Source organism: Coffea eugenioides, chromosome 2 (assembly GCF_003713205.1).
Source record: "Coffea eugenioides isolate CCC68of chromosome 2, Ceug_1.0, whole genome shotgun sequence".
NCBI classification, from domain to species: domain Eukaryota; kingdom Viridiplantae; phylum Streptophyta; class Magnoliopsida; order Gentianales; family Rubiaceae; genus Coffea; species Coffea eugenioides.
In genome coordinates, this window is record NC_040036.1 from 52,513,270 (window position 1) to 52,537,698 (window position 24,429).

The 24,429-nt window shown below is 41.3% G+C and overlaps 1 protein-coding gene across 1 annotated transcript; it reads right to left on the minus strand.

The window, feature by feature from the left end:
* Positions 1-11,033: 11,033 nt before the first annotated feature.
* LOC113759874 lies at positions 11,034-15,182 on the minus strand. Its single transcript, XM_027302453.1, has 6 exons — positions 13,368-15,182; positions 12,785-13,193; positions 12,467-12,742; positions 12,088-12,154; positions 11,458-11,467; positions 11,034-11,294 (listed from the first exon to the last, which is right to left on the minus strand). Exons 1-6 carry the CDS (start codon positions 15,180-15,182, stop codon positions 11,034-11,036), a joined length of 2,838 nt encoding a protein of 945 aa, XP_027158254.1.
* Between the last annotated feature and the right edge of the window lie 9,247 nt (positions 15,183-24,429).

Consider the following 24,429-nt stretch of genomic DNA (forward strand, 5'->3'; position numbering starts at 1 on the left):
TGTCGCTGTAGGATCAAAGCTCAATTTTTTCTTTTTTTTCTTTGGTCAAATATTGTGGCTGGTTTAAGAGATATTTTAGGGTTAATTAGCTGAAATAAAAGCAAGGATATTAAGGTAATAAAGTAGTGTTCAAGTGGTGTACTCACTCGGTAACAAACGGTACACGTCGGTTCATACAGTTTTTCCTTAACTCGCACGTACTAGGGTTTTAACTTATGATTCACTAATTTATTATTATTACTTCTAATCACACACTTTCTCTTATCTAAAACTCACTCTTAATCACTAAATTGAGTACACACTCCTCACCGATTATTCACTCTACCAAAAGACGCAACAAACCCTAATTTACGATAACAAGAAAACGAAAGGAAAAACCCTTGATTCTATGTTTAATTGCAATTATTGAGGGGGTGAATGAGTATTAAAACTATTGTAAAATAATGGATTCCAAATAAAGCTATTGTAAAATAATGGATTCCAAATAAAAGGGAATTTTTAAGAAAATATGAGGGATTTTACAAGTCCTCACAATCACACTACCAAAATGCATAAAAAAACACACCAAAAACCCTAGTATGCACAAAAATCCTAACTTATGCCCTTCCTTTAGAAAAATCATAACTTGAGTGAGTTATAAATATAAAAAATTCATACAACTTGACTTGTTAAAAACTAGATTTCAAATACTAATAATCTTTAGAAGACACCTCAAAGAGATTTTGATGTGTGCATGGATCAGGGCCCACACAAAGATGACCCGGTCCGAGTTCCATTGGGTCCAGTCACACGCGCACGGGCCAAGCTCTTCAAGGAATCCCTCCAAGCCCTTGTTCGAGTTGTCCAAGACCAACATGGAGTCCATAGAGATATTGAAGGCTTGGAAAGAGACAATCAAGTAGTCTACACCTTGATCCTAGCCCATGAAGAATCAAGTGGGCCTCCACGTGAGTTGGCCGAGTAGGGCCTTAGTCTTTGATATTTATTAGATTGGATTAGTTTGCTTAGTAGAATGGGCCGGCCCATCTTTACACCAAGATGGCCGACCACTTCTTTAGGGTTTTCTTAGGGTTTCTTTTATTGTTATCTAGCCTATAAATAGGCTTGCTTTGTAAGGTTCCAAGTACAAGTTTTATGAATAAAGTTCTTAGTATTTTCGTTTTCTTCTTAAGAGAGAATTCGAGCCTTTAACTTGCTTCGGCAAGGGTTATTGAGCAATCTTGCGTCTTGTCCATGATTGTTCGTCCGACCTATCTCTTGGAGTAATCACCTTTATTGGAGTCATCGTTCCACCGCTTTAAAACCAACTCGTGTCGACCGTGTTGATTTAAAGTCCCGCAAACCAAGCGTAGGACAACCTCGCTAGATCCTTGGGCAAACGTGCTACGTGTCTCGAAACAAGTTGATCGAGGAACGTATCAGTTGGCTTCAGAGCTTTGGTTGAGGTATCTTTCGTTATATCCATTGTTTTTTTTTTTGGTTAGTTTTCGTGTTTTCCGCTGCCTTGTCTTACATAAAAAAAAAAAAAAATTCTGTCCGTTCTAGTGTTATTCTTGTTGCGTCGTTTGTCAAAAAAAAAAAAAAGAAGATCCTGCTCGTTAGTTTTCTTGTCCTTGTCGCGTTAATTTCTGTCCTTGTTGCGTCGTTTCATTGAAAAAAATTCTATCCGCTACTTGTGTGTCGTATTGCTTCTAAATTCTGGTCGTAGATTGTCATCAATCTGACCTTGATTTGTGCGATAACGTGGTGGGAAAATTTCTGCCCAAGTAGTGCTACAAATCTGGCCGTCACTTGGTTAACGTTGTGGAGTCGCGAACTTGTTCGTCGTACGCCCCAAATCTATCCAAATTTTGTGTTCTAATCTGACCAGATTTTGTCCCCTGCTGTTGCACCGAATTCTGCCGGCATCTTGTCATAGCCGAACTACAAAAGAAAAAAAAAAGAGCGGCTAGGGTTTTCCTTGGTTGTCAAATCTGTCCAAGTGTCAATTGTTTATCTAAGTTGTTTTAGTTAGTTTTCTAAACTGATTTGTGGTTCAAACTTGTTGGAGTTGAGCATCTTGAAGGAAACTACAAACATCTTGAGGTTTCTTGAAGTTCTTGATTACTCTCTTGAAATTCTTGAAAGTCTTGGAGAAATCTTGCTAGTTTGAGGAAGTTGGGTTGTGTGTTTTTGCGAGTTGAGGGCTGACCTTAATTCTGGAATTTTATTCCAGTTCGGCCAAGTCATGATATTTGTTTGATATAAAAAAAAAAAAGAGAAAACAGAAATGAAAACAAGAAGAAAGCCATTCGGGTGGGACAAACCAAACAAAGAAGAGCCGAACAAGAAAGAGGAAAACTTGGTTCGTTTATTGCCAACTCAGATTTGTTACATCTTGGGGTACCAAAACCAGAAAATTACACCAAGGAAAGGGAAAGAAACTCAAAAGTTTTGGCCTACCTCTTCTTGAAAATCTTGATCACCTTGAGCCTTGATCACTTGTACCACTCTTTGAGGTTCTTGATTATCTTGAGCCTTGAAAACTTGCACCTCCCTCCGAATAAAAAGTTTCTTGTACGTTCTTGCATCCATACGGAGCTTTCTTGGTTTAGGACTAAACTTCTTGGGAGTTTCTTGAGCTAGTCGCTTGGGGGATTCTTGAGTGACATTGCTCGCATTGTCTTGGGAAGCCATTGTCTTGAACAAGACCAAACTGCCTTGGAAGTGGAGGGGCCGAATTGAAATCTGGTTTGGAGTAGAGAGGGCCGAACTGCTTGGAGCAAGGTGCGTGGCTGCCTACGAGGGTTTTTGTAGGAAGGTTAGCCGACTTTGGGAAGGGTTTAAAGAGGAAGAATCTGGAAATTTCAGAGGTCTAATTCGGTTGAAATAGGAGCTACCAAATCTGGTTTGTGTTGGGTGTGAAGTGTGTGGCTGTGAGAGGAGGTTTGTAGGGAATTGGCCGACCTTGGGGAAGGTTTTAAGAAGCAAAATTCTGGAAAATTTTCAGTCAACTAAAGGGGGGGGCCGAATCTATTTGGAGAGGTCTTCAAAGGGAGTTTCCAACTCAAACTTGTTTTCCAAATTGGTTTAGAAGACTAAGTAAATACTTGGATAACTCTCGGTTCACTTGGACACTTCCCTATTTTCTCTCCTTGCTTTAGGGAACCACTCCTACTTTCACTCCTACATTTTAGGAACCGCTCCTACATCTTAGGAAATCTAGGGTTTCCTTCTTAGCATTAATTCCAAATCTGCCCGCCAACAATAACCCTTCACAATTCGTTCACTCCATCCCAAAGTGTCACCCAATTGTGTCCTTCATTCTTGAATACTCTTGTGGGATAAGTTGGTGACAAATCATTGGACTCGAGCAGCATTTCTCAACTACCTATTCCAACAGGTAAAGGTACTTGGTAAGTCTAATTGAGTGTTTTGAGGGCTATACACGAGCGTGAGTGATACACTAAGGGAGTGAAGTGAGGCTATACTTGCATTTTCTTTGCTTGTATTAACCTTTTGCAGGGCATCACGTGAGACATGGAGCCACAACCAGCATCCACCGACCACTCCTTATTGTTCGCCGCAATGAAGAATGAGCTTAGGCGCTTCAGTGAGCAACAAATGGAAGAACTGCACACTCATTTCGACGAGTTATCGAAGAGTCTCACACGAGGCTCTCGTTCGAGATCCCACAACCGGAGTAACCATGGCCCCAAGGAGGCAAATAGCGAAGACTACTTCGCTAGTGAGGACGAGGAGAGACCCAAGAAGCCTCGAAGGGACACGCCCAAGAACGAACTGAAGGGGCTTAAGATTCAAGTACCCGCGTTCAAGGGCAAGAGCGACCCTGAGGCGTACTTGGAGTGGGAAGGTCGCATCGAAATGGTCTTCGACTGCTACGATTATAGCGAGGAACAAAAGGTCAAGGTTACCACCGTTGAGTTCACCGACTACGCCCTAGTTTGGTGGGACCAAGTGAGGACCTATCGGAGAAGAATGGGGGAACCGCGAGTCTGAACTTGGAGAGAGCTCAAGGCATTGATGCGAAAGCGATTCGTTCCAAGCTACTACAACCGGGATCTCCACTCCAAATTGCAAACCCTCACTCAAGGCAACATGAGTGTGGAGGACTACTACAAAGAGATCAAGATGGCCATGATGAGGGCGAACCTTCAAGAAGATAGCGAAGCAACCATGGCTAGGTTTCTTCGAGGTCTCAACCCAGACCTTCAAGAAGCCTTAGAGCTTCAACACTATGTGGACATGAATGACCTCCTTGAACTCGCTATCAAGGCTGAGAGGGGAAAAAGACTAAGACGAGGAGCCCGTACCTTCCAGTCTTCAAACTCGACCTCATGGAAGGGCAACCAACCACGGAGGGCGACCCACGAAGCTGGATATTCGGCCACACCAATTTCTTCAAGCCGAATTCAAGGTAATGTTCCTAACCGAAATTCCAATTCTACCCCTAACAAAGCTATCGATACATCCAGGTCTACTTCAAAGGCACCACATGAGACTCCTAAGACTAGGAGTAGGGACATCAAATGCTTTAAGTGCCAAGGGTTTGGGCATGTTCAATCTCAATGTCCAAACCAACGGGTCATGCTAATCACTCACAATGGCGAGATCGTGTCCGATGATGACGACTGTGAGGAGATACCCGAATTGACCAAAGGCGACTGCCTGGATGAAGACTCTGTTGAGGAAGATTGCTCGCCTACACAAGGGGAAGTATGGTGCTTGGTGGCACGATGAGTGCTAACCGCCCGAGTTAAGGAGGACGAGCAACTACAACGGGAGAACCTGTTTTACACCCGTTGTAAAGTAGGTGACAAGGTGTGTAGCCTCATCATCGACGGTGGGAGTTGCACAAATGTGGCAAGCTTACTCGTGGTTGAGAGCTTAGGGGTTCCAACTACTAGACATCCACACCCTTATCGCCTCCAATGGTTGAGTGAGGATGGAGAGGTACGTGTCTTCAAACAGGTACGCGTTCCCTTTACCATTGGAACTTACACTGATGAAGTTGTTTGTGACGTTGTGCCTATGCATGCTACCCATGCTATCTTGGGGAGACCTTGGCAATTTGACAAACACGTCACATTCGACGGAAGGGCCAACAAGTACACACTCTTGCATGATGGCAAACGCAAGGTCCTCACCCCACTCACACCTGCACAAGTGTATGAGGACCAACTTAAGCTACAACGAGAGTGTGAACAAGACCGTCAAAGGAGGAAACAAAAGGCGGTCGACCCTGGCAAGGGCCCACTTCTGCAAGTGAGCCATCAACCAAGGGTCAAGTGAGCACACCTAGTGTTAGGCATGACAAAGCACCCACTACACCTACCACTAGGAAGCAAAACATGATTATTAAGGCTAAGGACGTTAGAAAAGTTGTCAATTCTGACCAGCCTGTACTTCTCATGATTTGCGAGCATGTGCTTTTGGATGTAGCTGAACTCGATAAGGCATTGCCTGTGGCGACCCCACTTCCCCCTAAGGCGAACCGAAGGGTTGGCGGGCCGTCTGCCCAGCTCTCGCCAGGACTCACGCAAGCAAACTAACCTGAAATCTTCCGACGATAAACTTAACTATTACAATAAGGATTCTTCCGAAATAAGTCGATTTACAAACCACATTAACTTCAGAGGTAACAGTATAAAACTTAGCCAATCGACAGTTCCTAAACACTTCCAGCGACGCTCGCGATAGCTAATGATATACTATACTAATACAAACACACAAGTTGAGTACTAGAAATAGAGATTACACTTTTCCAGCTTCAAGTGGCAATCCAAAATAAAAAGTACATTATCCGAATCAAACACAATACAGCCCACAACATAAGTCATAGTATTCAGTACATTCAAGAAGGGAAACATAAGCAAGTATTCCAGCTTCGTGAACTAAAGCTCAGTGGTGCCCCAAAACATGCACTCACATAAATCAAACAACAGATAACAATTTAAACAAATTTAATCAATTAAGAAAGCGTATAACAGCACAAGGTAGGATACATGGGCTCTCGGGAGCCATTCTCCTCGCTTGATCAGATACCCTCGTAGTTGACCCTCCGTCAACTTTCACTACCTATAGTCCATGTAGATCCACTTATTTTAATCCTAACCCGTCACCGTTCATACCTCCGCTTCGGGCCCGAACTTCGTCTACCGACGCAGTATACTCGAGATATACCCGTAATAGAATTAGTCGAGAGATTCACGAATCGACGTTTTTGTAGTTGATTCAAGTGTCGAGGGATTCACCCAACGACGTAACTACTTTTAGATTCAAGGATTATTGTAGTTGATTCAAGTGTCGAGGGATTCACCCAACGACGTAACTACATTTAGATCCAAGGATTTTTGTAGTTGATTCAAGTGCCGAGGGATTCACCCAACGACGTAACTACTCTTAGATTAAGGATTCACGAGAAAAATGATTCACGCAAGTCACCACTCGAACGGCTAGTGCGATAAAGTACACACTGCTCACTTCGATGGATCAAAAACTCATTTTACAATTCATCACATATCGAGTCAAGAAAGCACTTAATTCAAGTAGGAAAAGAACAGGCAGGGACACTCACCAAGAGTGAAGTTCAGATATCAGGTTGGGAATCGAATTCCGCGTCCTCGCGATATCCTAAAACCAAATTTTGAAACTATAAGTTTCTATTCAGTTTTTAAACTTATTCGTATAAGAATTTATTTAATATAATACTAGTTTACTTTCTCAAGAGATTTCAAAAATCTATTTAGATTGAAGCTTGACAAAAGTCATAGAAATGTTCTTTATTTTCCTTAGAAGAGGGTAACTAGTGTTATTTACTAGCAACAAGTCGACAAACTTCTCAAAATCATGGTTAGAAAGTTACTTTGAACATTTCTCTAAAGTTACGGCTTTTGCAAAATTATCCTTAAAAACTATTTTTCCTAAAATAGGGTTTCTTGCCGAGCAAGTCTCCCAAGCTTTTCACTAGGATTAGTAGAACTAGTATTTTAAAACTTTTCCTATAGTTAACTATACAAGTGCAAGGCTTATAGGAAGGAAAAGAATTGAAATAAGATTTGTAGTTTCCAAAAGTTATAGAACTTATGTACCATAGCTATCGGAGCTGGTTTGAGCTGAAGGAAATTATTAAATTGGAAAGTTTTAGGCAAAACGCTAGATATAGAGTTTTATAATATAATCCTAATTGGAAAATATTCTTGGTTAATTTTGAACGCGGCTACTCGAGTTCGCAAGGTCTATACAATTTCCCCGCTCCGATTCCGTTTCGAAATCACAATATAGATCAAAATATAGCAAAAATCACATAGCACGTTACTAGGGCTTCGTCAATCATTAGCCCTAGCTTTCAACAATTGCATTCTCGAATAAAATAAAATAGTCAACCAAGGCTTCATCAATCATTAGCACTTGGTTTCAGCAACCCAATATAAGCAAATAAAATAAAAGTGAAGTCCCAAGACATTCTAGCAATTATTTTCTGTCATCCAGTAACACTTTATAAAAAGAAATCATTTCAATGGCTAAGGGTTCATCAATCATTAGCCCTTAGCACTCACCCAGTAATTCTTATGACAACCAAGCTTAACATATCAAATATTTAAATCTGCTAACAGTTATTTAGAACCAAAGATCACATTTGCAGCAGCCTCCTATTCAAGTATTTGATCCAAAGCCAAGAAATACTATCCACAATATCACATTGTCACCCCCAAATTCCAAGGCATGACCATCTCAAGGTATTATAAAGCAAATTCAAAGGTAGTACAATTTTTCCACAGCTCCAAGATATATAAAGTAATCCATACGTACTACTTTATCAATCATGATCAAGGCTGGAAAAATTTCCAGCTTATCTCCATAACTGCACTTTACTTATTTCGAAAACGAAGTCCCAAGATATCAAATGGTTTATTGCCAAACAGATTCCACAGGCTACTTGTGCATTTAATCATGCATTTCGAGTTCCTAACAACTTAGGGAAATAAATTCTAAAGTCAAGCTGAAGATTCTGGTTCATAATCAAATTCGAGCAGTAGAGTTAAACCTCCCAAAATTTTCAAAAGTCTGTTTAGTAAACCACGGATGAATCATGCATGAAGGAAATTTCTGTTTTTACTTCATTTACTCGGGTGAGGTAGGCTTTTAAACTCTCACATTCTCATGCAATGACTTAGCTAAACAATGCACAATTTCCATTCAGGAGTTGAAACTAAACCACCGTTATAATCTTCAAAATTTCCAGGTTCAAGTTAACGGTAATTCACAAAGGAATTCCAGCAATAGCAGTGATTTCAAAACAGAATTTTTCTTTGGTTAAAACAGGATTTTTGGTACTCTATTAGTTCTTGAAAACATAGCTAGCTAGTACAGATTTTCAAAACAAATCCAGGTTCATGCTATAACTGTATTCATCAAACACAAATCCAGAATTTATTTCTACTAAGTTCGGATGATGGTTCCTGAAATAATTTTCTGTTTTCATTTTTATTTTCCTGGATAGCCAAGCTACAAAAACCTTATGCAAACTTCAATTAACATGTTGTTAACTAGTTAATCATATACATTAACTCATAAAAGCCCCATAATCATAGATTGAGAACTAAAATTCAATTCCAGGTCTCGGAAATTTCAGGTCATACAAATTCCCAATTCACTTAAACCAGAATTTTTTTTTAGGTTCTTTAATTCATCAATTTACTTCGTAGAATTAACATGCAGGGTCTTAGACCTCATGAACATTGAGATTCACACAGCTAATTACTCTTGTGTGATCACATTATCACAGAAAGACAAAATTATAGATGCACTTCCAAGTCATTTCCACGGCAAAAATCATTTTTCCTCAAAACAGAATTTCTTTCTTCCTAAATTCATTATCCGAGGATATAGCATGGACTTGCAAAGTAGTAAACAGATTCACTGGTCAGTAATTAGATCATTAATTCCCTGCACAAGCTCGGTTTAAGACAGTTTAGCGGATTAGAGTTGCATTATCAAATTCAGCCCACGATCATTCTGTTTTCCTTAAACCAGAAATTTCCCAAATTTTGTTTCATCATCTAATCGCACCTAGCCAACATGCAGATCGATAACTAACTTCATCCCCTATTAGATAAACATAACTATAAGTTCCAGAACAACAAACTGGAGCCAAGTGAAGCTGCAATGCCCAAATCAATCCTCGGCAGGGACATCTAACCGAAACAGAAAATTTTTCTAATATCTTAAGTTCATCATCCGAACACTTAGATTGACATGCATGACCTTGAGCATCATGTTTAGTGTTAAGTAACCGTATATATGAGCTCAGATTACCTCAAAGAAATAAAATTAAAGTTGCATTTCTAATTCAGCTACTCGGCAGTCCGAAATCAAGATTTCCAGAATTTTAATCAATCATCCTTGGTGATCAGAATGTGGCCAGATTTTAAGTCCATTAAATCTTTTCTAACTTATCCTTGTTCACTCGACAAATGCAAGGCTTAAACAACCTTTAGTCAGTTTAAATGGAGCTCAGGAATCACCTCACAGCAAGCTAAGTTCTCGGACAGAATGTTTGAAAGGTTCTCCTTCCTCACGGCCCTCACGCACGAAGCAGGTTCTGGTTGTAGCTGGTGATTGTTGGTCGAGGATGGTGATGGCCAGCAACTCCTACAACTTCCACTAGCTCCCCCCTTCCTCTCCTCTAGCTCACGAATAGAATTGGTAGATGTGTGGCTCGGTTTCTTCCTCTCTACTCTGGCGATGATAACAAGGAAATGGTGGGATGTTATCTGTTGTAGGGAGTGTGCAGAGGGTATGGGGTGAGATTGTGAAGTGGTGCTGCGGATTTGAGGGAGGTTGAGTGTCGACAGAGGTGGTGTGCTGCAGTGGTGAAATGTGTGATTGGCCGGCTGAGGTGGTGGAGCTGCGGTTGGCCGAGCTGGGTGGCTTGTGATCATGATGTCCGGGAGTTGTTTGGGTTGCAGAAATTGGTTATGGTCGTGGGTGGTGTTGTGAGGCTGTGAGGGTATTGTAGACATTTCACTAATTCTCCAATTAGCCACTCAAGTCCTTGGTCCTAATTAAGCTCCAAAAATTGTCCCCAAATTGCTTTGAACGTCTAATTAAAATGCTAATCTTGCAAGACTTTGATTATCACCAATTTAGGTCCTCAATATGGTTAGGGTGCTTGTATTATCTTGATCTGGAATTAATTGATTACGAATTAGTATTAAGCTTTCTTTAACATTCTTGTTTGGTTAATTAACCTATTAAAATCAAGTTTGACCAATATATAAAAATCCAACATTTATGTTAACACGAAAGGTTTAGTCTAGCTCCAAAAATCTTAATTTAGTTTAGCGGAACCAAGGAATTCATAACTCAGAAAAATTATATAAATTTCCACATAAGCGTGTTTTACGTACTTAATTGCAAACAAGTAAAAGTAGTACTAGGAATTATTAACGAATAAAAGAGGTGTGAAAGACATACGTAATATTATTTATATAAGCATTTTCAGGGTTCTCACATCCTCCCCTCCTTACAGAGAATTTTGTCCTCAAAATTCACACATTCTGAATAAATAAATCAGGATACTTTTTCTGCATTTCTTCTTCTAACTCCCAAGTTGCTTCTTCGAGTCCATGATTTTTCCACAAAATCTTCACCAGGGGAATTTTCTTATTTCTCAGCTCCTTCATTTCTCTTTCCAGAATCCTGACCGGTCCTTCTTCATAAGTTAACTTCTCATCCACCTCAATTCCTTCTAGTGGCAACACGTGACTTGGATCGGAATAATATTTCCTAAGCATGGAAACGTGGAATATATCATGAATCTTGGCCATGCTTGCAGGCAACTTCAATTGATACGCTACCAGCCCGACTTTCTTCAAAATTTCAAAAGGTCCAATGTACCTTGGCTTCAGCTTCTTACCTTTCTTAGACACTACCCCACCCTTTAAGGGTTTAACTCTGAGGAAAACCTTGTCACCTACTTCAAATTCCAAATCCTTCCTCCTTGTGTCGGCGTAGCTCTTTTGTCTATTCTAAGCAACTTGAAGCCGTTCTCTGATCAATTTTACTTTTTCCTGGGCTTCTTCTATCCAAGGTATAGCTGTGGGGTCTACGACCTTCTTTTCTCCAACTTCATCCCAATGAATCGGAGATCGACACCTTCTTCCATACAAAGCCTCATAAGGTGCCATCTGGATTGAAGCCTGATAGCTATTATTATAAGCAAATTCCACTAAGGTCGTATATTGGCTCCACTTACCTCCAAAATCCAGTATACACGACCTCAGTAGATCCTCCAAAGTCTGAATTGTCCTTTCCGACTGCCCGTCGGTTTGGGGATGGTACGCAGTACTAAACTTCAACTTGGTCCCCAAAGAATCCTGAAATTTCTGCCAGAAGCGCGAGACAAACCTTGGGTCTCGATCAGACACGATACTCACTGGAATACCATGTAACCTTAGGATCTCTTCTGTGTACAACTTGACCAATTTTTCCAATGAGAAACTCATGCTTACAGGTAAGAAGTGTGCAGACTTGGTGAGTCGATCGACTATGACCCAAATTGCATCAAAACCTTTTTGACTTTTAGGTAAGCCCGTTACAAAATCCATTGTTATGTGTTCCCATTTACATTCAGGGATTTCTAACGGCTGCAATAAACCAGAGGGTTTTTGATGTTCAGCTTTTACTTGTTGGCAGATTAAGCATTTTTGTACAAATGCGGCCACGTCCTTTTTCAAACCTTCCCACCAGTATAATTCCTTTACATCATGATACATCTTGGTCACACCTGGGTGTATGATATACTTTGATCGATGTGATTCTTCCAAAATTTCTTTTCTTAACTCTTCGTCTGACGGAACCACAATTCGATCTTGAAACCTCAATACCCCTTCAGATCCTAACTTGAAGTCTAGGGTTTCCCCTTTTTGCACTTTCTCCAAATTCTTCCGAATCATAGGGTCTGTTTTCTGGGCTTCCTTAATCCGCTCTAGTAACGGTGACTTCAATGATAGGTTCCCTAACAAAACTTTCAAATTCTCCAAGCGAGGGTTCCAACCACTTATTTCTTCTAACATATCCCACTCTTTTACCATTAACCCTGCTACTTGGGCCTTCCTACTAAGAGCGTCAGCCACCACATTGGCTTTTCCTGGGTGGTAATTAATCGAGCAGTCATAATCTTCCAGAAATTCTACCCATCGCCTTTGTCTCAAATTCAGCTCCTTTTGGGAGAACAAGTACTTGAGGCTCTTATGATCCGTAAAAACCTCAAAAGTCACGCCGTACAAGTAGTGTCTCCATTTCTTCAAGGCGAAAATTACTGCGGCTAGTTCTAGATCATGAGTTGGGTAGTTTTGCTCGTGGGGTTTCAATTTCCTAGAAGCGTAAGCAACTACCTTACCCATTTGCATTAAAACTCATCCCAGACCTTCTCTGGAAGCATCGGAATATACAGCATAACCTTCACCTCCATCAGGTAGAACCAAAACGGGAGCGGATGTTAACCGCTTCTTTAGTTCCTGAAAACTTGACTCGCACTTCGGGGTCCAGACAAACTTAGCCCCTTTCTTGGTTAGCTCAGTCATAGGTCCTGCAATTTTCGAGAAATCCTGGATAAATCGCCTATAATAACCTGCTAAACCCAAGAAACTTCTAACTTCAGTTGGAGTTTCTGGTTGTTTCCAATTCATAACGGCTTCCACTTTTGCCGGGTCCACGGCAATACCATCCTCAGAAACTCTGTGACCTAGAAAAGATATCTCAGTCAACCAAAACTCGCACTTGCTGAATTTGGCATATAGTTTATGCTCTCTTAATGTCTGCAAAACCACCTCTAGGTGCTTAGCATGTTCCTCACGAGTCTTAGAGTAGATCAAGATATCATCTATGAAAACCACTACAAACTGGTCCAGGTACTTCTTAAAAAGTCTCTGCATCAAGTCCATGAAAGCAGCTGGTGCATTGGTCAATCCAAAAGGCATGACTGCAAACTCAAAATGTCCATATCTTGTACTAAAAGCAGTCTTGGGTATATCTTCCTTCCTGATCTTCAACTGATAATACCCTTGCCTCAAATCCAGCTTAGAAAAGACCACTGACCCTTGCAGTTGGTCGAACAAGCTATCAATCAACGGTAGAGGGTATTTATTCTTAATTGTAGCCTCATTTAACCCTCGGTAATCAATACACAGCCTCAAGCTTCCATCTTTTTTCTTTACAAATAGGACGGGTGCTCCCCAAGGTGAGTCACTCTCCTTCACAAAACCTTTCTCCAACAGATCTTGCAGTTGAATTTTCAATTCTTTTAGCTCGGCAGGAGCCATTCGATACGGGGTCTTAGAAATCGGAGCCGTTCCAGGTACCAAGTCAATCTTAAATTCCACCTCCCTTTCCGGCGGTAGAGTCTTAAGCTCTTCAGGGAACACATCCGAAAACTCTCGTACCACAGGTACATCCTCCAGCTTCACTTGATCGCTGGGAGCGTTTATCAAGAAAGCTAAGAAACCTTGCGCTCCTTTAGACAACATTTTCCTTGCTCTAATTCCTGAGATCATAGCAGAAGATGCTAACCTACCCTTAACATCTAACCTCAGGGTTGCTTCACCAGGTATACAAAATTCCACTACTTTTGCTCGACAGTCAAGTTTAGCATGATAATGACCTAGAAAATCCATTCCTATTATAACATCGTAACCTTTTATGTCTAGGCTAATCAGGTCCACTAGCATTTTACGCTCTCCAATCCAGAATTCACAATTCCTATAAGCCAAGCTAGTGATTACATTCTTATTACCCATGGGTGTCCTAACTTCAAGGTCAAAGGGCAATCTAACAGGTTGCACATCTAATCCAGACATAAAGGATGGCTTAACGAAAGAATGGGTTGCCCCAGGGTCAATCAATACTTTAGCTAATCGGTGAAAGATCGGGAGTGTACCTTCCACCACTTCCGAGGCATTAGGTACAGGTTGATCTCCTAAAGCATACACTCTGGCAGGAACTGTCGGCCGGCTCCCTCCAGAAGTGTTTGGTCTAGCATTCGAAGTAGTCCCTTCCTGCATTTTTGAGCACCCAGAAATTTGGTGCTCGCTGCTTCCGCATTTCAGGCACTTTCCTTGCTTCTTCCAGCAGCTATCCATAGTATGGCCAGGTTTCTTACAGTATGCACAAGTCATTTGGGGAATTATGGCTCGGCCTCCTTGCGAGGTATTTCTAGCTTGTCCTCTTCCAATCGGTCCCCCTCTAAATCCATTGTTTCTTCCCCCTGCATTCCTTGCCCCGGTTCCCCTTGCTAGTGCACCTCGCGGTGCTCCGGGACTAGTCATTCCGCCAGTTCCCCGGCCCACTTTAGCCGGTGGAGTATTTCCATACGTCGGCTCTCGACTACTGCTGGGGTTAAATCTTTTCTTAGCTTGAAAGGATTTCACTTGAGCTCTAGCTACTTCAACTCTCTGAGCTCTTTCGACAGCATCTGCGAAAGTATCTATCCTCACCGCGGCTAAACTTTCCTGTAGTTCTACATTCAAACCCTGCACAAACCTCCGAACACGCCTCTGCTCGGTGGCTATCAACTCAGGTGCAAAGCGGGATAGCTTTGTGAACTGGATTTCATACTCGGCGACACTCATCGCCCCTTGCTTGCATCGAATGAAATCGTCCTCTCTCTTCTCTTGAATGAGAGGCGGCAGGAATTTGGCATTGAACTCCCTTGTGAAGTTCATCCAAGTCCGTGGTGTATGGTTAGTCTCCCAATGGACCCTCATTAGGTTCCACCAGGAGCGAGCAGCTCCCTCAAACTGGAAGGTGGCAAAAGTCACCTTTCGCTCCTCCGTATAGTTTAGGGCGGCGAAGATCTCAGTGATCCTCTCCCACCAGCCTTCGGCCACTTCCGGCTCAGGTCCTCCATGGAATTTGGGAGGTCCAAACTTCAGGAACCTTTCCAATGCCCGATCATCGGAATCGACTGGGCCTCCCTGATGGCGCCCTGGTCCAGCAGCTTGGTGTTCAGTCAAGCGCTCTAGGACGTCAGTGATACGGTTAATAGCGGTGGCCACTCCGTCTCCGGCCCCACCCTCTTGCCTTTGGTCTGGATTGACCTCGGGCTCTCTATCTCTACCCGCTTCCGGATGTTGTCTAGTGGGTCTCCCGCGGCCCCTTCCTACCACTTGGCGATCCATGGTCTAAGTTATGCCTATTATGGAAGGATCAAACGATTAAGCGTAGAATTATTTATTTAGGCTTGTTAACATTCCTTTAGTAATTAAAGTCAATATGGAATGGAAGACAAGTAAGTAAAACACTTAACATATATTTCCGGATAAAAGTCATACAAATAATAGGTTGGGACATTCCCAAAAGTAAGGCACATAACCAGCAAAAATACATACGAATAATCCCTTAACAAAAATTAGGGATGTGGTGCCTCAGAAGCAAATCATCCGCCTAGACAAAACTTGATGACCTAGCTAACGTCCCCCTATTCTAACCCTATATATCTAATATAGTCAAATCGATCCAAGCCTATCCCTCCGCAGGGCTATCGGGAGCTATGTCCTCCTCCGGATCCTCCTCTGGATCCTCCTCCGGATCCTCCTCTGGGTCCTCCTGCTCGACACTCTGAAGGATGCTCGTGGCCTCGTCTATCATCATCGCGGCATCAGCCCTGATACCGACGCTCCTATCACGAATCCTCTCAGCCAATCGGGTCACCCTCGTCCTCTGACGTGCTATCTCTAAGCGAGCAGCCTCCAGCAAATGATGCTCAGCAGTTAGCCTAACCTCCAAATCGGCTATACGATCGAACTGGGTATCTACCATGATACTCAGCTCATCTACATCCTGGGTCATGGTGAAGTTAGCGTCCCTCAGATGGTGGCGCTCATCATCCAGGGATAGTACTAGCTCATTGGGGTAGGCATACATGGCCCTACACTGGCACCGAGGATGCCTATCAGCTGGGGTGTAACGTATATGGGCTCCTCCACCTCGTGGTCTGTAAGAGATGGACCTAAGGGGCTCTATGTGTCCATTAGGTACCCCATTACCATTAGCGTGTCCATTACCATTCTCCATACCTGCAAGAGAATTAAACTTAGAGGTTAGAACTCAAATAGATAATTAGATCAGCATCACTTAGAATATATTCAATTCTTACTTCTAAAAGTTCGGGTTTTCTAACTCGTATAGTATATCTCTCCAATAACTTTTCTAACCTAGGCTCTGATACCACCTGTGGCGACCCCACTTCCCCCTAAGGCGAACCGAAGGGTTGGCAGGCCGTCTGCCCAGCTCTCGCCAGGACTCACGCAAGCAAACTAACCTGAAATCTTCCGACGATAAACTTAACTATTACAATAAGGATTCTTCCGAAATAAGTCGATTTACAAACCACATTAACTTCAGAGGTAACAGTATAAAACTTAGCCAATCGACAGTTCCTAAACACTTCCAGCGACGCTCGCGATAGCTAATGATATACTATACTAATACAAACACACAAGTTGAGTACTAGAAATAGAGATTACACTTTTCCAGCTTCAAGTGGCAATCCAAAATAAAAAGTACATTATCCGAATCAAACACAATACAGCCCACAACATAAGTCATAGTATTCAGTACATTCAAGAAGGGAAACATAAGCAAGTATTCCAGCTTCGTGAACTAAAGCTCAGTGGTGCCCCAAAACATGCACTCACATAAATCAAACAACAGATAACAATTTAAACAAATTTAATCAATTAAGAAAGCGTATAACAGCACAAGGTAGGATACATGGGCTCTCGGGAGCCATTCTCCTCGCTTGATCAGATACCCTCGTAGTTGACCCTCCGTCAACTTTCACTACCTATAGTCCATGTAGATCCACTTATTTTAATCCTAACCCGTCACCGTTCATACCTCCGCTTCGGGCCCGAACTTCGTCTACCGACGCAGTATACTCGAGATATACCCGTAATAGAATTAGTCGAGAGATTCACGAATCGACGTTTTTGTAGTTGATTCAAGTGTCGAGGGATTCACCCAACGACGTAACTACTTTTAGATTCAAGGATTATTGTAGTTGATTCAAGTGTCGAGGGATTCACCCAACGACGTAACTACATTTAGATCCAAGGATTTTTGTAGTTGATTCAAGTGCCGAGGGATTCACCCAACGACGTAACTACTCTTAGATTAAGGATTCACGAGAAAAATGATTCACGCAAGTCACCACTCGAACGGCTAGTGCGATAAAGTACACACTGCTCACTTCGATGGATCAAAAACTCATTTTACAATTCATCACATATCGAGTCAAGAAAGCACTTAATTCAAGTAGGAAAAGAACAGGCAGGGACACTCACCAAGAGTGAAGTTCAGATATCAGGTTGGGAATCGAATTCCGCGTCCTCGCGATATCCTAAAACCAAATTTTGAAACTATAAGTTTCTATTCAGTTTTTAAACTTATTCGTATAAGAATTTATTTAATATAATACTAGTTTACTTTCTCAAGAGATTTCAAAAATCTATTTAGATTGAAGCTTGACAAAAGTCATAGAAATGTTCTTTATTTTCCTTAGAAGAGGGTAACTAGTGTTATTTACTAGCAACAAGTCGACAAACTTCTCAAAATCATGGTTAGAAAGTTACTTTGAACATTTCTCTAAAGTTACGGCTTTTGCAAAATTATCCTTAAAAACTATTTTTCCTAAAATAGGGTTTCTTGCCGAGCAAGTCTCCCAAGCTTTTCACTAGGATTAGTAGAACTAGTATTTTAAAACTTTTCCTATAGTTAACTATACAAGTGCAAGGCTTATAGGAAGGAAAAGAATTGAAATAAGATTTGTAGTTTCCAAAAGTTATAGAACTTATGTACCATAGCTATCGGAGCTGGTTTGAGCTGAAGGAAATTATTAAATTGGAAAGTTTTAGGCAAAACGCTAGATATAGAGTTTTATAATATAATCCTAATTGGAAAATATTCTTGGTTAATTTTGAACGCGGCTACTCGAGTTCGCAAGGTCTATACAATTTCCCCGCTCCGATTCCGTTTCGAAATCACAATATAGATCAAAATATAGCAAAAATCACATAGCACGTTACTAGGGCTTCGTCAATCATTAGCCCTAGCTTTCAACAATTGCATTCTCGAATAAAATAAAATAGTCAACCAAGGCTTCATCAATCATTAGCACTTGGTTTCAGCAACCCAATATAAGCAAATAAAATAAAAGTGAAGTCCCAAGACATTCTAGCAATTATTTTCTGTCATCCAGTAACACTTTATAAAAAGAAATCATTTCAATGGCTAAGGGTTCATCAATCATTAGCCCTTAGCACTCACCCAGTAATTCTTATGACAACCAAGCTTAACATATCAAATATTTAAATCTGCTAACAGTTATTTAGAACCAAAGATCACATTTGCAGCAGCCTCCTATTCAAGTATTTGATCCAAAGCCAAGAAATACTATCCACAATATCACATTGTCACCCCCAAATTCCAAGGCATGACCATCTCAAGGTATTATAAAGCAAATTCAAAGGTAGTACAATTTTTCCACAGCTCCAAGATATATAAAGTAATCCATACGTACTACTTTATCAATCATGACCAAGGCTGGAAAAATTTCCAGCTTATCTCCATAACTGCACTTTACTTATTTCGAAAACGAAGTCCCAAGATATTAAATGGTTTATTGCCAAACAGATTCCACAGGCTACTTGTGCATTTAATCATGCATTTCGAGTTCCTAACAACTTAGGGAAATAAATTCTAAAGTCAAGCTGAAGATTCTGGTTCATAATCAAATTCGAGCAGTAGAGTTAAACCTCCCAAAATTTTCAAAAGTCTGTTTAGTAAACCACGGATGAATCATGCATGAAGGAAATTTCTGTTTTTACTTCATTTACTCGGGTGAGGTAGGCTTTTAAACTCTCACATTCTCATGCAATGACTTAGCTAAACAATGCACAATTTCCATTCAGGAGTTGAAACTAAACCACCGTTATAATCTTCAAAATTTCCAGGTTCAAGTTAACGGTAATTCACAAAGGAATTCCAGCAATAGCAGTGATTTCAAAACAGAATTTTTCTTTGGTTAAAACAGGATTTTTGGTACTCTATTAGTTCTTGAAAACATAGCTAGCTAGTACAGATTTTCAAAACAAATCCAGGTTCATGCTATAACTGTATTCATCAAACACAAATCCAGAATTTATTTCTACTAAGTTCGGATGATGGTTCCTGAAATAATTTTCTGTTTTCATTTTTATTTTCCTGGATAGCCAAGCTACAAAAACCTTATGCAAACTTCAATTAACATGTTGTTAACTAGTTAATCATATACATTAACTCATAAAAGCCCCATAATCATAGATTGAGAACTAAAATTCAATTCCAGGTCTCGGAAATTTCAGGTCATACAAATTCCCAATTCACTTAAACCAGAATTTTTTTTTAGGTTCTTTAATTCATCAATTTACTTCGTAGAATTAACATGCAGGGTCTTAGACCTCATGAACATTGAGATTCACACAGCTAATTACTCTTGTGTGATCACATTATCACAGAAAGACAAAATTATAGATGCACTTCCAAGTCATTTCCACGGCAAAAATCATTTTTCCTCAAAACAGAATTTCTTTCTTCCTAAATTCATTATCCGAGGATATAGCATGGACTTGCAAAGTAGTAAACAGATTCACTGGTCAGTAATTAGATCATTAATTCCCTGCACAAGCTCGGTTTAAGACAGTTTAGCGGATTAGAGTTGCATTATCAAATTCAGCCCACGATCATTCTGTTTTCCTTAAACCAGAAATTTCCCAAATTTTGTTTCATCATCTAATCGCACCTAGCCAACATGCAGATCGATAACTAACTTCATCCCCTATTAGATAAACATAACTATAAGTTCCAGAACAACAAACTGGAGCCAAGTGAAGCTGCAATGCCCAAATCAATCCTCGGCAGGGACATCTAACCGAAACAGAAAATTTTTCTAATATCTTAAGTTCATCATCCGAACACTTAGATTGACATGCATGACCTTGAGCATCATGTTTAGTGTTAAGTAACCGTATATATGAGCTCAGATTACCTCAAAGAAATAAAATTAAAGTTGCATTTCTAATTCAGCTACTCGGCAGTCCGAAATCAAGATTTCCAGAATTTTAATCAATCATCCTTGGTGGTCAGAATGTGGCCAGATTTTAAGTCCATTAAATCTTTTCTAACTTATCCTTGTTCACTCGACAAATGCAAGGCTTAAACAACCTTTAGTCAGTTTAAATGGAGCTCAGGAATCACCTCACAGCAAGCTAAGTTCTCGGACAGAATGTTTGAAAGGTTCTCCTTCCTCACGGCCCTCACGCACGAAGCAGGTTCTGGTTGTAGCTGGTGATTGTTGGTCGAGGATGGTGATGGCCAGCAACTCCTACAACTTCCACTAGCTCCCCTCTTCCTCTCCTCTAGCTCACGAACAGAATTGGTAGATGTGTAGCTCGGTTTCTTCCTCTCTACTCTGGCGATGATAACAAGGAAATGGTGGGATGTTATCTGTTGTAGGGAGTGTACAGAGGGTATGGGGTGAGATTGTGAAGTGGTGCTGCGGATTTGAGGGAGGTTGAGTGTCGACAGAGGTGGTGTGCTGCAGTGGTGAAATGTGTGATTGGCCGGCTGAGGTGGTGGAGCTGCGGTTGGCCGAGCTGGGTGGCTTGTGATCATGATGTCCGGGAGTTTTTTGGGTTGCAGAAATTGGTTATGGCCGTGGGTGGTGTTGTGAGGCTGTGAGGGTATTGTAGACATTTCACTAATTCTCCAATTAGCCACTCAAGTCCTTGGTCCTAATTAAGCTCCAAAAATTGTCCCCAAATTGCTTTGAACGTCTAATTAAAATGCTAATCTTGCAAGACTTTGATTATCACCAATTTAGGTCCTCAATATGGTTAGGGTGCTTGTATTATCTTGATCTGGAATTAATTGATTACGAATTAGTATTAAGCTTTCTTTAACATTCTTGTTTGGTTAATTAACCTATTAAAATCAAGTTTGACCAATATATAAAAATCCAACATTTATGTTAACACGAAAGGTTTAGTCTAGCTCCAAAAATCTTAATTTAGTTTAGCGGAACCAAGGAATTCATAACTCAGAAAAATTATATAAATTTCCACATAAGCGTGTTTTACGTACTTAATTGCAAACAAGTAAAAGTAGTACTAGGAATTATTAACGAATAAAAGAGGTGTGAAAGACATGCGTAATATTATTTATATAAGCATTTTCAGGGTTCTCACATTGCCTTCGAGTATGGTTGCTCTTTTGCAGGAATTTAACGATGTCTTCCCTGACGAGGTCCCTGATGGCTTACCACCCATTCTAGGGATTGAACACCAAATCGACCTCATTCCTGGAGCACCACTACCCAACAAACCTGCTTACCGCATGGGCCCTGAGGAGACAAAGGAGCTTCAATGGCAAGTTGATGGCCTATTAGGTAAGGGTTGGGTAAAAGAGAGTTTCAGTCCTTGTGCTGTGCCTGTGGTACTCGTCCCTAAAAAGGATGGTACTTGGCAAATGTATACTGATTGTAGGGTCGTCAATGCCATTACTGTCAAGTATCGCCATCCCATCCCTAGATTAGATGATATGCTTGATGAACTCGATGGTGCTGTCATATTCACCAAAATCGACTTAAGGAGTGGCTATCATCAAATTAGGATGAAAGAAGGCGATGAGTGGAAAACGGCCTTCAAAACCAAGCATGGTCTCTATGAGTGGCTAGTCATGCCTTTTGGGTTGACTAACGCCCCTAGCACCTTCATGCGATTAATGAACCATGTCTTGAGACAGTTTATTGGCAAATTTGTCATAGTTTACTTTGATGATATTCTGATCTATAGTCGCAGTGAACAGGAGCACTTGGAGCATGTGAGACTAGTTCTTGAGACACTTTGAAAGGCGCGTTTATACGCTAACCTTAAGAAGTGCACCTTTTGTACTAATGAACTTGTGTTTCTGGGCTATGTAGTGAGTTCGCAGGGTATCAAAGTAGACAAGTCCAAGATTGAGGCCATCGAGCAATGGCCAACGCCCACATCCGTCCCTGAGGTGCGCAGCTTTCTTGGATTGGCAGTTTTCTATCGGCTCTTTGTCAAAGATTTCAGCACCATTGCCGCCCCAATTACCGCCATGACCAAGAAAAATGACAAGTTCTATTGGGGGGAAGCCCAAGAAAAAGCATTCCTTACCCTTAAAAACAAACTCACACATGCACCTGTTTTGGCATTACCAAACTTTCACAAGACTTTTGAAATTGAATGTGATGCTTCTGGTGTAGGCATTGGAGCCGTCCTCATGCAAGACAAGAGGCCTTGTGCCTTCTTTAGTGAGAAGTTGGGAGGAGCTGCATTAAACTACCCCACGTACGACAAGGAGTTGTACGCGTTGGTGAGGGCCTTGGAGACCTGGCAACACTACCTTCGCCCTCGGGAGTTCGTGATACACACTGATCACGAGTCATTGAAGTACCTCAAAGGGCAACCGAAGTTGAGTAAGAGACATGCCAAATGGGTAAGCTTCATTGACACATTTTCTTATGTCATTAAGTATAAGACTGGCAAGACGAATGTGGTAGCCGATGCCTTGTCACGTAGACATTCCTTGCTTATCTTTCTTGATGCTAAGTTATTAGGGTTTGATATGATTAAAGAACTCAACACAAATAATCATGATTTTAGTGAGATCTATGCTGCTTGTGTGAAGAACCCGCATGGAAAGTACTTTTTGCATGATGGGTTTCTCTTCCATGTAGATAAACTGTGTGTGCCCAATTCTTCCATTCGTGATCTTTTGATTCGAGAGGCACATAGCGGTGGTCTCATGGGCCACTTTGGCATTACCAAGACTCTGGTCATGTTGCAAGAGCACTTTTACTGGCCTCACATGCGTAGAGATGTTGAACGCATGGTTGGTAGGTGTGCTACTTGTCACAAGGCAAAGTCTAAGACAAATCCATATGGCTTGTATACCCCATTACCTATCCCTCACCATCCTTGGGTTGACTTGTCTATGGACTTTGTATTAGGATTGCCTAGATCACCTAGGGGTAATGACTCCATCTTTGTTGTGGTTGATAGATTCTCTAAGATGGCTCATTTTATCCCTTGTCACAAAACTGACGATGCATCTCATATTGCTAATCTATTCTTCAAAGACATTGTCCGTCTGCATGGCATGCCTAAGACTATTGTTAGTGATAGAGATGTGAAGTTCTTGAGTTACTTTTGGAAGACTTTGTGGTCCAAACTTGGCACTAGGTTATTATTCTCCACCACTAGTTATCCACAAAGCGATGGACAAACTGAAGTTGTTAATCGCATACTTGGCACTCTACTTCGGGCTTTGATTAAAAAGAATCTTAAAACTTGGGAAGAGTGCTTACCCCATGTTGAATTCGCCTACAATCGAGCTGTTCACAGTGCTACACACTACTCACCTTTTGAGATTGTTTATGGCTTTAACCCGCTGACCCCTCTTGATTTAGTGCCCTTACCTTCCTCTGAGCACACAAGCTTAGATGGGAAAAAGAAGGCTGATTTTGTGCGCAGGTTACATGAAGCCGTTCGAGCAAACATTGAGAGGCGTACTCAACAATATATCCAGCAAGCCAACAAGCACTGTCGCAAGATGATTTTTGAGCCTGGAGATTGGGTTTGGCTACACTTGCGAAAAGAAAGATTCCCCAAACAGCGACGAAGCAAGTTATTCCTACGAGGTGATGGACTCTTTTGAGTGCTCCAACGAGTTAATGACAACGCTTACAAATTGGAGCTACCTGGGGAATACAATGTTAGCGCAACTTTCAATGTCGCGGACTTGAGCCCATTTTTGATGAGGAGGATTCAGATTTGAGGGCAAATCCTTCTCAAGAGGAGGGGACTGATGTGTGCATGGATCAGGGCCCACACAAAGATGACCCGGTCCGAGTTCCATTGGGTCCAGTCACACGCGCACGGGCCAAGCTCTTCAAGGAATCCTTCCAAGCCTTTGTTCGAGTTGTCCAAGACCAACATAGAGTCCATAGAGATATTGAAGGCTTGGAAAGAGACAATCAAGTAGCCTACACCTTGATCCTAGCCCATGAAGAATCAAGTGGGCCTCCACGTGAGTTGGCCGAGTAGGGCCTTAGTCTTTGATATTTATTAGATTGGGTTAGTTTGCTTAGTAGAATGGGTCGGCCCATCTTTACACCAAGATGGCCGACCACTCCTTTAGGGTTTTCTTAGGGTTTCTTTTATTGTTACCTCTAGCCTATAAATAGGCTTGCTTTGTAAGGTTCCAGGTACAAGTTTTATGAATAAAGTTCTTAGTATTTTCGTTTTCTTCATAAGAGAGAATTCGAGCCTTTAACTTGCTTCGGCAAGGGTTATTGAGCAA

What these genes read in the sequence shown, in the direction of transcription:
- LOC113759874 (XM_027302453.1), bottom strand. Translation starts at nt 15,182, where the DNA reads ATGGATCGCCAAGTGGTAGGAAGGGGCCGCGGGAGACCCACTAGACAA. An exon ending in ATATGCCAAATTCAGCAAGT is followed by an intron (nt 12,743 to 12,784) that starts GCGAGTTTTGGT and finishes TAGGTCACAGAG; the next exon opens with TTTCTGAGGATGGTATTGCC. An exon ending in TCTACCTGATGGAGGTGAAG is followed by an intron (nt 12,155 to 12,466) that starts GTTATGCTGTAT and finishes ATTACCACCCAG; the next exon opens with GAAAAGCCAATGTGGTGGCT.